The 14882-nt window shown below is 55.6% G+C and overlaps 2 protein-coding genes across 2 annotated transcripts; both read right to left on the minus strand.

Moving 5' to 3' along the window:
• Window positions 1–593: 593 nt before the first annotated feature.
• Window positions 594–5227, minus strand: J4E84_001247 (uncharacterized protein; the record flags this gene model as incomplete). The annotated part of the gene is made up of 4 exons (XM_049383881.1): window positions 594–696; window positions 747–3489; window positions 3541–4552; window positions 4616–5227. 4 exons carry the CDS (start codon window positions 5225–5227, stop codon window positions 594–596), a joined length of 4470 nt encoding a protein of 1489 aa, XP_049249399.1.
• Window positions 5228–12589: 7362 nt separating this feature from the next.
• Window positions 12590–14318, minus strand: J4E84_001248 (uncharacterized protein; the record flags this gene model as incomplete). The annotated part of the gene is made up of 3 exons (XM_049383882.1): window positions 12590–12933; window positions 12983–13596; window positions 13648–14318. 3 exons carry the CDS (start codon window positions 14316–14318, stop codon window positions 12590–12592), a joined length of 1629 nt encoding a protein of 542 aa, XP_049249400.1.
• Window positions 14319–14882: the final 564 nt, after the last annotated feature.

The raw sequence follows: 14882 nt of genomic DNA on the forward strand, positions 1-14882 counted from the left end.
TCTCGTGTACGCAGGATCTTTTTCGCAAGTGCATGCCTAAGCAAGTTTGCTATCGTCGGCGGACACCGCATCACCAAGCCACCACTCTCTGTAAGAGGCAAAAAGAAGGAAAGGAGGATAACATGCGCATAAAGGGGGAGCGGGATTGGAGAGACCTCCACAGGAAGACGCGGTACTCCTTCTACCTCTTGGTCCTCCCTACCCCAAGGAAATCGCAGCGCAAAGAAAAGATGGAGGACTGAGGAAAACTTGGCCAAAATGCCCACCCAGAGCGCTCGTGAAAAGCGTGTGGTGTAGACCATCCCCATCTTCAGATCCGGAACGCCGTCATGAAGCATGCGCATAAAAAGAGTCATCGAGGCTTGTACCAACCAATGGTTTGAACACCCAAACCCATTTCGTGAGACCGGCCGTCAGACAACAAGGAAACTTTTGGAATCCATCGCTCTTGAAAGTCGCAGTAATGAAACCCCGCGAAATGCAGAACAATGCGCGCGCTGATGCCCCCTTCTATGCAACGAAACAGGCGATTAGATTACCGCGTGCGGTGTGGTCTATGGGTATAACCGTCACGCGCTCGAAAGGAAAGGTAATCACTCGGAAGGCTTGGCCTCCGCGTCGGCAGCAGACTCATCAGCAGCGTTGGATGTAGAGCCAGCCTCGCCGGCGTCTTCGTTGCTAAGAGCAGCAAGTGCACTGTGACATATGTTAGTAAAGATCTCGAGTAAAAACAGCACGGATCTTACCTGAAAGCGTTTGCATGAGCAGTGGCCTCCTTCTCCTTCTGCACTGGTGGTGTGCCATTGCGCGAAGAGGCGTTGGAGTCTTCACGACTACCCATGCCGGGACCGATACCCATACCACGGCGGCTACCGGCGCGGTTACCAAGCATGGACGGGCCGAGAGATCCAGCGTTGTTGAGGTTGCGTCCAGAAGCACCCTTGGACAGCTTGCGGAGATCGTCCATTTGGACACGGCTGCCAGTGTCTGGAGGAGGCTGCATGCCACCACCTGAGAACGAGCGAGCGTCGCCGCGACCCATGGGAAGACGGCCACCACCACCGCGTTGGTTTGATCGCGTGCGCTCCATCTCGGCGGCCTGTTGGGCTGCCATGGCTTCTTGATGAATCTCGGCGATGGTCTTGGGACCCTTGAGGATGTCCTTGGACTTCCAGCCGGACTTGCGCATGTCGACGGTGTCAAGCAACATGAAGTGCATACGCGAAGGAAGACCCTCCATGTTCATGACCTTCTCGATGCGCTCGAAGTACATGTTGATCATCTTGGGGCCGGCTTCGGCGGACTCCATCGTGGCACCGACAGTGCGTAGCAGCTTGACCAAGCTCTCAATAGCGGCCTCATCGGGGAGACCCTCAAAGTCGAGAAGCTTGAGCACACACTCGTGCATGATGCGCAGAGTCAACATGCCCAGCTTGTATAGCTCTCCGATGAACTGGATCAGACCGAGACCCTTACGCTTGGCTGCAGCGGCAACGTAGTACTCGTCTGACAGGAGCTTCGCCTCCTTTTCGCCTTCAGGCGCTTCGGGCAGGTTGACTTCCCAACCACGCTCGAACTCCTCTTGACAGCGGTTGAGGAGGTACTTACGGAAGAGAGCACCACCGACAACTGGCGCACCGTGCTTGTCGCGGACATTCTCATCCTTGATCTCGGTGCTCATGGTCTGCAACATGCGGCTACAGAACTTGGCGTACATGGACGACCAATGAGACTCGTCACAAGCCTTCTCAAAGGTGAGCTGAATGACCTGGCGAAGAGTGCGTCCATCAGTCTCATCCTTTGACTGTCCAGCGATCTCGAGGATTTGATCGGAAATCTTGTCGAACTTGTCGGGTGTCATCTTGTTGAGAGCGGCCTTGACCTTACGTTGTACCATATCCGGAGCCAAGTGGCCTGCGCTCATTTGAGCCTGGACAGCAGCGGGCTGAGTGAGCGACGTAGGCACCCAACCAGTCTGCGAGCGTTGGAGTGCCTTGACTTCCTGGCCGGCTGTCAATGGCATTTGCTTGGCATCTTGAGCATGGCCGCCACGGCCGCCCTTATGGCTGTTTTGGCCGCCCCTACCGCGTGAGCTGCCAACGCGAGGAGAATTGGGTTGATTGCGGTCGGCGCTCTGGTAGGAGCTTTGACGTCCTGACATCGACTGCCCGCCCATAGGAAATCCACCACGACCTCCACCTAGAACGACATGAGCAAGAGGGTTCGTCATAGAGCCACCGCGTCCGCCTTGGGCTTGCTGGAAACGCTGTTCGGATGTCGTACCTGGCGGGAGTGTGCGGCCTCCTGGCTGGAATCCACCACCTTGCCCAAATGTACCCATTCCACCGCCACCGCCAGGGCGAGAGCCTTGACGTCCACCGGCGCCCAGATGCATAGAACCGGGACGAGCAGATGGAGGACCGCGAGCAGATTGGGGCTCGTCACCAACTGTCTCCTTGAGCTTCATGTCCCAGTCAACAGATGGCTTCTCCTTGAAGACATCCTGGAATTGCAAGAGGAAGTCCTTGTCGTACTGGCGGCCCTTGCTCCGGTTGCTGTTGTTAAGAGCTGGGTTGGGGCTGGCTACGCCTTGAGGATACATGACCTCAGCACGGACTTCGAGGAAACGTGCAGTCTTGAGTGCCTGCATACCAGCAGTCGGCTGTGCGGGCTCGACAGACTTGTTCGTCTCGAGCTTGAGAGCAGCTGGCTTGGGCTTGGAGCCAGTGGGGGTCTTAGAGGGTGCAGGTGCGGCAATAGGAGCTGAGGACTCAGCGGGAGCCGCCTCTTCCTCAGTCTGAGAGGCACCAGGACCGAACATGGTGTTCTTCTTCAAGCTTGCGAAGAGAGCCTTGTCCTTGGCTTCGCGCTCGGCCTTTTGCTCAGGAGTCTCTGCTGCACGAGCAGCTTCAGCCTCTTCGGCTTCGCGCTCTAGCTTGCGCAGACGCTCCTCCTCCTGCTTGACCTTCTCGGCAGCGTTGGCCTTCTCAGCCTCGGCCTTCTTTGCCTTCTCCTCGGCGTAGCGCTTCTCATCTTCTTCGCGCTTCTTCTCTTCGGCCTCCATCTCAGCAATCATGCGGTCCATCTCTTCGTCTTCGAGGCGCTTCTTCTCAGCCTCGTCAGTTTCGGCCTTCTTGGCAGCTTCAGCATCCTCCTTCTCCTTGGCTTCAAGAGCAGCTTTGGCGTCGGCCTCTTCTTTAGCAGCAAGCTTTGCATTGGCTTCGGCCTTGGCCTCTTCCTCTGTAGCTTCCTTGGCCTTCTTCTCGGCTTCCTCTTGTAGGCGGAGCTTCTCCTGGAACTGCTTGACAAACTCGGCCTTCTTGGAAGCGGTATCTTCAGCACGAGTAGAGTCGGTGGCGCTCGGCGCGCGCGGAGGAGTGGGAGTGGCAGCAATAGCGGGAGAACGAGGGGCAGCAGGTGCAGCGGATGCTACAGCAGGCGGGGCAGGCGAGGCGCCCTTGGGCTTGAAGTCGACAACTTCACCATCAACTATACGCCGTTAGTATTGTCATATCATCGCATGCAGAGATTGCAACTTACCAGTCTTGATCTGGATGGCCTTGCTTTGCCTCTTCGGACGCTCAAAGGTGGAGCTAGGTGCGGGGCTTGCCGCCGTCATGCTAGGAGTGTGCGTGTGCGAGATGTGATTGACGTTGGTCATCGCAGGTGTGGAAGGCTGAGGAACAGCAGATGACGGGCGCTCCGACATGTTGGAGGGAGTGCGCGACATGCTCTGAGCCTGTGGCTGATGACCGTAGGGGGCGACACCGTAGGGAGACGGTTGCATTTGAGGAGGGAATCCACGACCTGGGCTGGCGGGAACACCTGGGTAGTGGATAGACTGCTGAAGTCCGTAGCTCTGCGGGTAGAAGTTGTTGTACGGGTCTAAGTTGGGCTGGGGCATGCCTCCGTAGATAGCCTGTGGGGAAATTTGTGTTAGGAATGATTCGATATTTGTACTTGAAAAGACTGAAACATTTGGTGGCGGAACAATTTGTGTGGGGACATTTGCCGAGTCCGATCGACCTTGGTTGAAAGGCCTCTCGGTCCCGACAGAAACATGGCTGGACATGGGAGAATTGTGAGAAACTCGCGATCCAGTCGAGAAAACCGATCTGCGAGATGAAGAAACTGAGGGAGTTGCTGAAATAGTGGAGGATGTACTTGCCTGTTGAGGGTACTGCTGTTGCGGGTAGTAGGGCATGCTCTGAGGATTAGCGAGGTGCTGCTGCTGATGCATAGTAGCAGGTGTCATAGCGGGGCTACGGTTCTGTGTGTAAGGAGAGCGCTGCGGGCCAGGAGGGTGGAATGGCGCAGCCTGGCCGCGGCCCATCTGAGGCATCGGGCGGAACGGCTGTGGCGAATGGTTGGCCATGTGCGGGTTGTATTGACCTTGAGGAGGGAATCCACCACGGCCTCCTCGGTTGGAGTACGAGCCGCCGCGGCCCATGTTTGCGTTGCTCATGTCGCTGTGCGCAGACTGGGAGGATTCGCGACGCATGTGTTGGGGCATCGTGTGAGAGTTTGGTTGAGGGGGCATAGCAGGGCGTGCCTGTGGTGGGGTCAGTATGTGAAGCGGAGAGAGGACTATATGGGGGGCAGGGCGCAAACTCACGTTAGGCTCAGTGCTTTCACCGCCCTGGCCACCGAACACAATGTTTGGCCTAGTGGGCAGTCCGTCGGGCTTGGGGCCTCCCGAAATAGGCGTAGGAATGGGCGATGGTGAATGAGCGGGCGAGGCAACGCGCGGGTTCTGCACCTGCGCCGGGTTCAGGTTTCCCTGGACTACGGGCGAGGCGTGGGCAGGCGCTGGTGAGCCGGCAAGCGACCCGAACTTGATACCAGAGGGCGGGCCGCCTGCAGTCGCAACCGGCGGGGTCTGCTTGATCTGGACAGACGACTTGCGCTCGTGGGCGCTGCCGTTGGGACCACCGCTGACGATGGTGGGCATGACGGGAATAGCAGGCTTGAGGGCGCCGTTGCCGTTCACCGGGGAGACAGAAGAGCTCTTGCCATGCTGCGCGTTCTGCGGTCCTCCCACTGCCACGGGCGGCGCTGCGCTAGACACGATCGTGGGTTTGGTCGCGTTGGCGTACGAGCTGCGGGCAGTGGGTTGAGCCGAACCGGCGGCCACGGTGGCGGACGATCCTGTAGAGGAGCTGTTCGCGGTCGCAGACGAGGAAGCGGCAATCGGCGGGGTTTGCGAAGTCGAGGCGGGATTACTCATGGACTCGGTGGTGGGTGAGGTGAGGTGCGGTGAGGGTGTGGAGGGCGGTCGGTAGGCTGCGCAATCGCTACCTGGCTGAGGGCGATGACGTTGGTGCTGGAATCCCAGATTCGAGCGAGGGGACGAACTCTGCGGAATTAATGAGTTGCTGGGACAGCGACTCGGGGGGTGCAGAAAAGAGTGTCGTCCGCGTGGGGAAGGGAAGGTCAGAGGTCAACTCCTTTGAGAAGGGTGTTGAGGGCTGTCCGAGCGCTTCAATGAAGAGGTCTCTGAACAGGTTTCCGTGTCCGGGAGGGGGATTTCGCCGAATAAATTCGTGAAATCGACGGGGCGGCTCGTGTGAAGATCACTGAGTCCGCTGCGTGTGTCGTGATGAGTGTTCTCGCAGTGGAGAGACGGGTGGGTGGAGGGATGGCGGTTGGGCTCTTTCGAAAATTGTTTGAGTGCCACACTAAGCCGCAACAAGGATCTTGTCCTAGCCGAGCCCTTGAAGGCAGTCCCAACACCTCGAATTCACACGGACAAATTGCCGCTTGCTTGCTTGGTGACTGCTTGCTCAGGGTCACGGGACAGTCATTTCACGATGAATTCATTGGTTCGCGCTCATAAACCATGGTGCAGATTGTGCCTTCCTCGGATACATGAGGCAAGCGCGAGGGGCTCCCACGCTGCCTCACCAATTCCAAGTCGTTGATATCGTCATCACATACGCAGTAAGCAGGACATGACACACAGTGCTGCACTGCGCCCCAATGGCCTCGTTGTGACTCCTCCTAGCAGGACGTGACTATCGTTGCCGGAGGATGGAGACAAGGCTCTAGTACGTGGGGTGCCTTGCGCTGGGCCAGGCGGCAACAGCGAGCTGAGATACATCTTCTAGCAAACACCACCGTTGCGCAGACCCATCCGTCTACCGCGTACCAAACGCCCTGTTCTCGCTCGCAGCATACAACCAGGTAGATGGTGACTTAACCTGACTATTATAGTTCAGCCCTGTGTCTCTCAGGATACACCCCGTTGCACAGCGAAGCACAGATGTGGCTATAACAAAGCAACAGCAGACAAGGCGGTCCTAGTCCCACGATACTGCCTAAGTTCTGTCAGCCATACAATGTCGAGATGCATCTCCCCTCCCGCGCAGATCGAAGAAAAATGTAAACCCACTGACGTCTTGCTGCGCATCTATGCACGATGACGGCGTGTCTCGCGGAGGCGACCATTCACGTGAAAGGCATCTCCGCCTTAACTCCATTGTCATGTGCGAACCTCAGGTATCGTTGCCACAATCGATAAGGTTGATCAGACCACTCTGTGCACCACCTCCAAAGTTACTACTGACTACAAGGCCCGACCTGACTCAGGTACGCGTCTTGAGCTTCACACGGACTCTGTTCTGTTGACCGGACGATGCATCGACAATTTTGTCGGCGACATGACTGCGCTGCGCTGCGCAAGCGATGAACAATGAACAATCATGAGACAGCGATAACATCATGATTACGACTGCTCTCAACAAAGGGTTTGTGAGGTAAGAGGGTCTTGGGGAATGCGCATGCTACGGGTCGCTTCCATCGCAGTACCAATGTCTGGAGTGGGTGGCAACCGGCGTCGATGAAGGTGGATGCAGTGAAATATGCTCTTTCGATATTGATATCCCGACCTTGGGGTAATGCAGATCTGTGCTGTCAACCGTTGCTAGCAGTATTACTGCAGTAGCTCAAGAAGGGTATTCAAGTTGTAATGACCCTGAACCATCGACCGCACGCTTGTGAGATTGCAAGAGTGCACTCTGGACTACTGTGCCACCGTATCTTTGACAACTGCATAATGATCTTGGTACTGGTATATGGGTCGTCCTTCCGTCGCAATATCGAAATCTCGATTGCCACACCTGGGGAGAATACTGTAAGTCTAGCGTGCTCGGACGCGTACAGCCCACGTTCTTACAGCGGGTACCTAGGTAGGGCCGTTCTAGTGCGCGGCCACCTCATACAACCTTGAAGAAATCTCAACAGGTGCGCTGCCGTCTACGTTAGTCTCAAGACCCAAACTTTTCCATGATGATGCAGAGTTCTAGGGGATGATTGTAAAATTCCTCCCTGACATGAGGCGGGGTCTGCTTTCTTGTGGAAGCAATGAGCTGCAACTGTGGGTCATTGCAAATGAATATGGCAATGTGAACGCATACCGCCACCAAGACATGCCCAGGCAGATGCAGGCTCTCCCATTGACTATCTATCACTTACCTGGAGATTACTGACACCAGTGACATGCCGCTTGGGGAGTCTACCCACCATCAATGCTCCCGAGGTCTCAACCCACTCAACAGCCACCATCATCGCCCGTTGCAATCCTTGACTCACACGAAACGAAACGGTGACACAACGAGACGGCAACTTCAGCAGCCGAGTGCAGCCAGCAGCTGCCGGAATCCTGTCATGCAGCGTGGCATTAGCAGCGCACAGCCGACGGTTTTGCATGCGCCGGCAGCACAGCAGAAGCAATGTCGTGGTCGCAAAAGCAACGAACACGACCGATGCTGAAACCCTGCTGCGGGTGTAATGCAGCGGTCCGTAATGCCAGGTACCGAGGCCAGACCAGATGGCTTGTGGTCTCTGGCGGTTTGGTACGACCTCTTATACTTGCGTGTGGGCGAGTCGCCTCAGCGCTGAGGATTAAACCTCACGCGCCCTACCAACGAAATGAGGCATGACGTCCGCATTCTGTCGTGTTGCGACAAAAGAGGACAGCCATGCCTAACGATGCGTTGGCCATCGCAATTCCATCAATCGCATTCGCCCCGCAGTATTCGCCTCGGGATGCCGGAGAGATGCAAGTCTGCGGAAAGCGCAATTCCCATAAATCTGGGGGTGTGGAGATGAAGGAGGAAACGAACGTCGCAGAGTCCCGCATACGGGCACCGTGGAAGAGGAAACTTTGACCGTCAGCGGCGTCGAAAAGTTCCACCTCTCATCGTCAGCCACACCCACATTACCTCGGCGAAGTGCCACTCTTACTTTCCTGTTAGAAAAGCCGCCGGCTGTGGCAGACGCAGACGCTCCTCTTCGAGTAGTCCCCCAAGCCTGCGTCTTGGGGCAAGCTCAGCTTTTAAAGCGTGCGCCAGCCTTCCGCATCTCGTATCTTGCTCCGGTGCCCGGACGCGCGAATAGGCGGGTCAGAAGGTTTGGTGTCGATGGCGCAAGCTTGCCGTCGTCCGATCGCTGGCTGCCATGGCCTTGCTCGTATCCTTCGAGGATCGCCCTGCGCCGTATCAACGCAGGTGCATAACGGCTGAGGAACCACCCTCGGGCACTAAAAGCGCCTCACAATCCTTTGGCGTTGATGGCATGTGACGGGTTGGAGTCAAAATCGACATCGTATCAAGCTGCCGTAGGATTCTTTGCTTTGCTCAAAGTACCGGCCGTGGCTGCAGATGAGGAAGTTGCATGTGGGTGGGGAGATAGCAATGCAGGTGAAAGAAGAAATTTGGAAGGTCGTGCTCGTCCCGTCTTTGTTGTCTGCATCATCCCGTCCCGCCCTTTGCTTCTTCTGGCGTGCATCGTCATTCTCCAGAGGCGCGAGAGCCTGACCCACCACGAGCGAACTTGTCGAAGAAGCATGACTGCCCAACGGCTCACACATTCTGCATCTATTCGCCATGCGTATCAGCCATTTCCAATACCTTACTGCATTTCGCTTCTCGACCGAGGCGCCGCCTTAGGTACGTATCTCTACATCATCATGGCAGCGCTACCAGAAGTCGTCGCATCCCTGCTGACCTCGGGACCTGTGGAGCGAGACGCTGGCAGCGCAACCTCCACGTGATATGCGTCTTCCACCAATCGCCTCTGATACTGGCAATTCACTCCGCGCCAAAACAGGAAAGCGACCCTGATGCGACCCGGCCAATCGCACATCCGGAACTCAGGACCGACGACAAGCACAACACAGCGTCGCAGGGCTGACCCCGAGAAATCCAGTGCCCTCCACCTCGCCAGACTGCACACTCCACGATCCTTCTCGGCTCTTGAAGTGCCAATAGGGTGTTTGTGGTGGGATAAGCCTCGAGCCTTCTCCGCACGTCATGAAGGCTAAAAGTTCCTGTCGAACCAGTTCCAGGTCGTAATTCAGCCGGGATGGCAGTCCCCTTACTCATCATTTCAGGCACGTCGTTCCGGACTCCTTGGACCGCAAAGGCGCGACTCATGTGTACCTTGCACCACACCACCGAGCTGACGGACAATATTTCTGGTAGCGCCATTGCCCAAGGTCCGGTCCGGTAAGCTCAGCGGCTAGGCTGCGATGCGAGGACGTTTGTGAAAGGAAGGAATGTGGAGGAACAAGGTGGAGGGCGTGGTGCAAAAGCAGCGACAGGGGACGCTAGCCAACGCTCGTCCTGCACATGATGCGCTCCGCAGGAGGTGAACGGTGGCCCTCGAGGGTTCTGTCGGAATGGCGTACCGCATTGCGGCGGCCTTACCCCATGGGTGAGCCACGATGACTTCAGCGCCGGCCTGCGTTGTTGTCAATGCCATGGTTGCTTCCGCTTGTGCTCGGTGTGGTCCGTCCTGAGTCGCGCGTCTTGCTTTGGTCTGGAGTAACCTGCCCCGGCCCTGCCCTTGTCGATAAGTGGCCGAAGCTAGCGAGCTTAACTCGAGAATACAAGCTGCTAGAAACGTCTCTAGAGGGCGCCTATCACACCGCCGCTGGAGCCATGCACGGCGAGCCTCATCGCACACGAAGAGCAGCCGATCAACCTAGATCACACGCTCATGCTTCCGTACCCAGCACCGGCTGCAGGACATCCTCTGCCCATTCACACGACGTCTCCGCTGAACCATGTACCATGGCCTTCTCGAAGACCACCGCTTGGAAGAAGGCGCTCTGTGAATGACCCAATTCGCCCGCGTAGCCCTTACCCCGGCCGTGCCCAGCCTAGATTAAGCCTAAGATCTTTCTCTTGCCTTGACCAGAGCACCCGCGGCTCCTCAATCTAACGATGCCAGCAGCAGCCGTTTAATAACTCTAACAAAGTTAAGATCCACACCTAGCATTCGCTTCTTAGCGGAAACTCTCCAATCTGCCAAACCAGCCACTCAAACACGCCAGCCGCTGCAAGAAATTCATATCCAGTGTGTCACGCAGCTGCTGGCGTATTCCCACCCTGTCTTTGTCCATCAACCCTTGGCCATAGTTCCATACTCTGTTGCTGATGTGTATACTGCAGCTCGACGCATACCGATCCTGACAACAGAGCATAACCGACCGTCCATCTTCCCCGCAAAATGCACAAACCCCGATCTTCCAAAGCACACGATGAACGTACGTCCATGCACCTGACGCGAAAAACAGAAGGCGCAAGGAGCCTACTCTACTCGCTGTCACTCCACCGTTTTGCTCTCCACGTTTTTTTCTTCCATGCTGTACCACCTTGCACAACCCACAATAATCCTCCCGCACGTAAGGACCCATCATCCGAACCCAGCAAGTTATCTGGTTCTGGTCCATCGGATGTCCGTATACGTAGGTCGCACTTGCTTCAACCAATTTAACCACACATGCCATGGCTTTCCCTGTCACGATATGCACAAGCTATCAAGCATGTGTACATCATGTCTTCGCATCTTTCGATCCTCTCACACCACTTCGCCCAGCTATACCCTACCCCTACCGTACGTAGCTTGCCCTGCCTCGCGCTACCAAAAGCGTAGTAACGCACTAGAACACCACACTGCGACGCACTACAACCCATGCAGCCCATCGGTTCCTGAGCCTCAGAAGCCGAAATTAATCTGCTGCCAAGCCCATCCTGTACAAATACCTGCATGTAGTGACGACCAGTCCTTGAGGCCATGCAGCCCACAAAGCAGGTAAAGTCTGGGGTAAAGTGTGGAGATCATGCCTTTCTTCCCCCCGTCTGGCTTCGCGTCCCTTTCCCGCCCCATCCATCCATTCCTACCACGCTATGCAGCTTGTGCGAGCAATCTAAACATGTTCGTGGTCATGTGCGTGTTTGAGACTTTGATTAGGGATGGTCAGAGAGTCTGCATGGTGATGCTTTCCACTGCCTCGCCTGCCTCTCCCCCACCCATCCGGTGGTGGAAGGGAAGGATCGACGCCTGGGGCGCTGAGGGGGAAGCCGGCTTGGTGGTTTGTGGAAGCTTTTCTAGCTGAAGAAGATTCTAGTGCATGATACAGGTGGTGATGTGAAACTGTGGGTGTGGTTGCCATGTGGGTGTGCGTGAGACTCTGAGTGAGCCATGGCAGCGACCTGCGTCTGTCAACGCCCAAACGTCGTCAGTGTAATTAGTTGTTTTCGCCTTCGCGCTGTACGCGGGAAGTTTTTCATTCGTAGGCTCAGCTCATTCGTAATCGTAGTATCCACATTCCTGTCTAGATCTATCCGCCCAGTTTTTCTCTTCGCCCGGAATTTCGGAACAAGTCCTCTGCGCTGCGAGAGGTGCTCACGGCCCTTGATGTGACATCGTCCCGTTGTCCGGCCGTGTACAAGAAGTGCTTGTCAAGTTGCTTGAGCGACTACTTCTTTCTAGGCAAGGGCAGAGAGGGTATCCACATGGTTCGGTGTCCGCTAGAGGCTCCGACATCGCCTCAGGTATGAGGCGGCTGGGTAGCTGGCCAGGTGGTTTGGACTAGTTTCGCTTGGATATAGAGGTACATGTCGTTCGACGACGGTGGATTGCTTGGCGATGCTGCCGCCACCACCTGTGTGTCAATCGGTCCACCGTTAGGTTAGTTAGTCAGGCACATGCAGGTAGCAGATCCACAGCAGTGACGGTAGCCGCCCTGCAAGATTGTATTGGAAGATGTGGGGTATCATTAACTTGTTCTGTTGTGTGATCGGCCGTGTCAGGTGGGTATTACTTTCGCCTCTTTGCAGTTTGTACAGGTATGGCTTTTTCCGAAGCGCCTCAAGTGTGGCCGTGTATATTGGACATGGCAGAGTGGCGACAGGGCCAAGAAATGAGAAGTGGGTACAGCGTTTGCGTTGAAGGGTTTGAATTGCCACAATGAGATGCGGTGTTTGTAGGATAAGATGATACATAGAATGATAATACCAATATGCGCTGCAAAATCGAGCTGCGAAGGGTTGTTGTTGAAAAGAGATTGGAAACAAGGGGTAATCGCCTGCCTGCTATGATAAAATATGTCGAAACAACCACCGAAGAATTCGTATAGAGATGCGAGACTGGTATCGCAGAAGGTTGGTGATACAAGACAGTGGTCATGTCATCAATCCAGTCGAAACATATATCCGTACCCATTTTTTCTTGATAAGACATAGCACGCTGTTCATAATCTTGACCGCAAAATAAATTCAAAGTAATCAAAACATTCGAGCGCTTAGTACTGATCGTGGTGGTCGTCGCTGTGTTGGCTGGTGTTCTCCATGACTTCTCCCAGGACAGAGCCGACGGCAGAATACGAGTCATTGTGCGCCGAGTCGTTCCGCATGTAGGAGTTTGGGAACGACGACATGTGGTGAGGTGCGCTCATCTGAGGCATGGCATAGCTCTGAGGTGTTACGAGCGGTGAGCCAGAAAAGGATGGAAAGTGGGCTGTTTGTGGTGTCGATCCGTTGCGTTGAGGAGTGTAGTGGGTGCTCAACTCAATGCGCCGGGGAACGCCGTTGGAGAAGGACCGCATTCTGTTGCCCGTGGAAGTTCCGAAGCCTGGTACTGGGGAGTCTGGTAAAGTTAGAACGGTGGAAAGCCCACGTGGGTTATGTAAACTTACAGGAGTAGCCAATGCCATAGGGCATCATAGAGCTCGAATAGGACCGACTGTCGTGATGGTTCTCGGAGCCATTGCTGTCGTGACTACCAGTGTAGCTCATGCTAGTCCTCAAAGGCGACTGCAGAGACTCGGCACGACTTCTTGCGATTCGGTCGGCATGGAGCGAGAGGCGTGGGATGCTATGTTGTGCAGCATAAGCGGTAGGGTTACTGACAGGCATGGAGAAAGGGTTGGATGTTCTGGGACTAGTGTCGAGCGGCGCTGAATGGAAGCCAAAGGGGGATCCCTCGTGGGCTGATACCGGTGAAATGGTATCGGTTGCGGACTGGGGTGGAGTAAAGGTGAATCCACCGAACGCTGGGCTAATGCCCGTGGGTGACATGTGCGAGTCGAGCGGCCCTCGCCGGAAGGTATCAATGCTTAGTGGTCGCATCATGTTGCCTTCGGGGAAACTTGACCCGTAAGATGCGGGTGATGCCAGCGGTGTGCCTAGACCATGGGAGTTTCCGAATGGTGAATGCAATGCTGAGGCCATATCGAAGTCGTCTGGTAAGGCTCGCGACCTCATCATACGCTCACGGTCGTCGCTTGTTAATCTCTTGAGCTTGGCACGCCTTTACATATGTCAGCACCTGCATGGTTCGGTGGTTTATGACACGACTCACCTGTTCTGGAACCAGACCTGGACCTGACGGGGGCTGAGACCGGGAATCTCTCGGGCTAGTCGCTCTCTGTGAGCTGCATCTGGGTGTGCTTGTCGGGCGAATTCGCTCATGAGGAACCGAGTTTGGTTGTGGGTAAGTCTGAACCTCTTCATCTTTCGCTTGGCAGCACGTATCTCCGCGGCGGTCATGGGTTGCCTATCTTCACCCTTGTCCTCTCCATCCTCGCAGTCGTCCTTGTCGTCGAGGATGAGATCGTCGTCTTCTTGGTCCTCGAGCTTCTCCACGTTGACACCGTCGTTGGTGGAAGGGGGTGTCAGTCTCGAGATTGGGCTGGTGGGTGCTGAACCTCCAAAGGTTACATTTGGGATGTCGTGCTGCTCGATCTCATCAAGTCCGGATGGTGTGTTGCTGCCGCTGTTCAGGTGGCTCTTGCCGTCGAGTAGGTAAGGAAAGCTCTTGTGTGTTCGCATTGACGGTCGCTTCATGTCGAGGTTGTGTCCAGCGACCTCAGCTTGGAGCATGGCCATGTCGCTATCTGAATGTGGTGGGGTGTGTTCCAGAGTTCTGTATTCTGATGAATGCCACTCGTTGTCTGCAGAAGTCGTGCTATACGCAGACATGTGCGGCGAGCTAGGCGGAGACAAAGGAACGAGGAAGCTTCCGTCGACCATTGGCGCTTCTGGAACTGATGTAGTGGAGTAGATGTAGGCTTAGCTGTGTGGCTGATACCTCTCCTGTGACTCGCTGTTAGTGGGAAGCGGGCCTCAAGCTGGACCGCTGCTTACCTAGTTATTGTGGTCACCAGGAAGGCCTCAAGACTGGTGATTTTGGCGTCCTTGTTCGAACTTGTACCAGACTGCGGATTCCGCAAGGGGTAAAGATCTGACGAAGCTTGGTGTGGACAGTTGATCGTCGCTCGAACCCTGTGCGGGGTTTGATGCGGGTGATCAGCGAGAAAGAGTGAAGGCAGTCGCAGTACTACGACGGCGAGTCCAGCACGCGTTAGAGACGCGAGACTGTTACGAACAGGTAGTTCGAGGCTGGCGTGTTGGTGGGTCTAAGGATGGCGGGTATGCGAAGCCAGGCTGAAAGCTGATGTCGTACCGACAGTAGGATTGGGGCGCGGAGTTTTGGTGCAACTTCAAGCTTGAAATAGAAGCTACCGGGGAGGTGATACTGCGAGCCAAATAAAGATAGACGCTGACGGTGGGCGCTTGATGCTTGACAAGAGTTGA

This window comes from Alternaria hordeiaustralica, assembly GCF_023758085.1.
Source record: "Alternaria hordeiaustralica strain BMP 2776 chromosome Unknown scaffold_1, whole genome shotgun sequence".
NCBI lineage: Eukaryota > Fungi > Ascomycota > Dothideomycetes > Pleosporales > Pleosporaceae > Alternaria > Alternaria hordeiaustralica.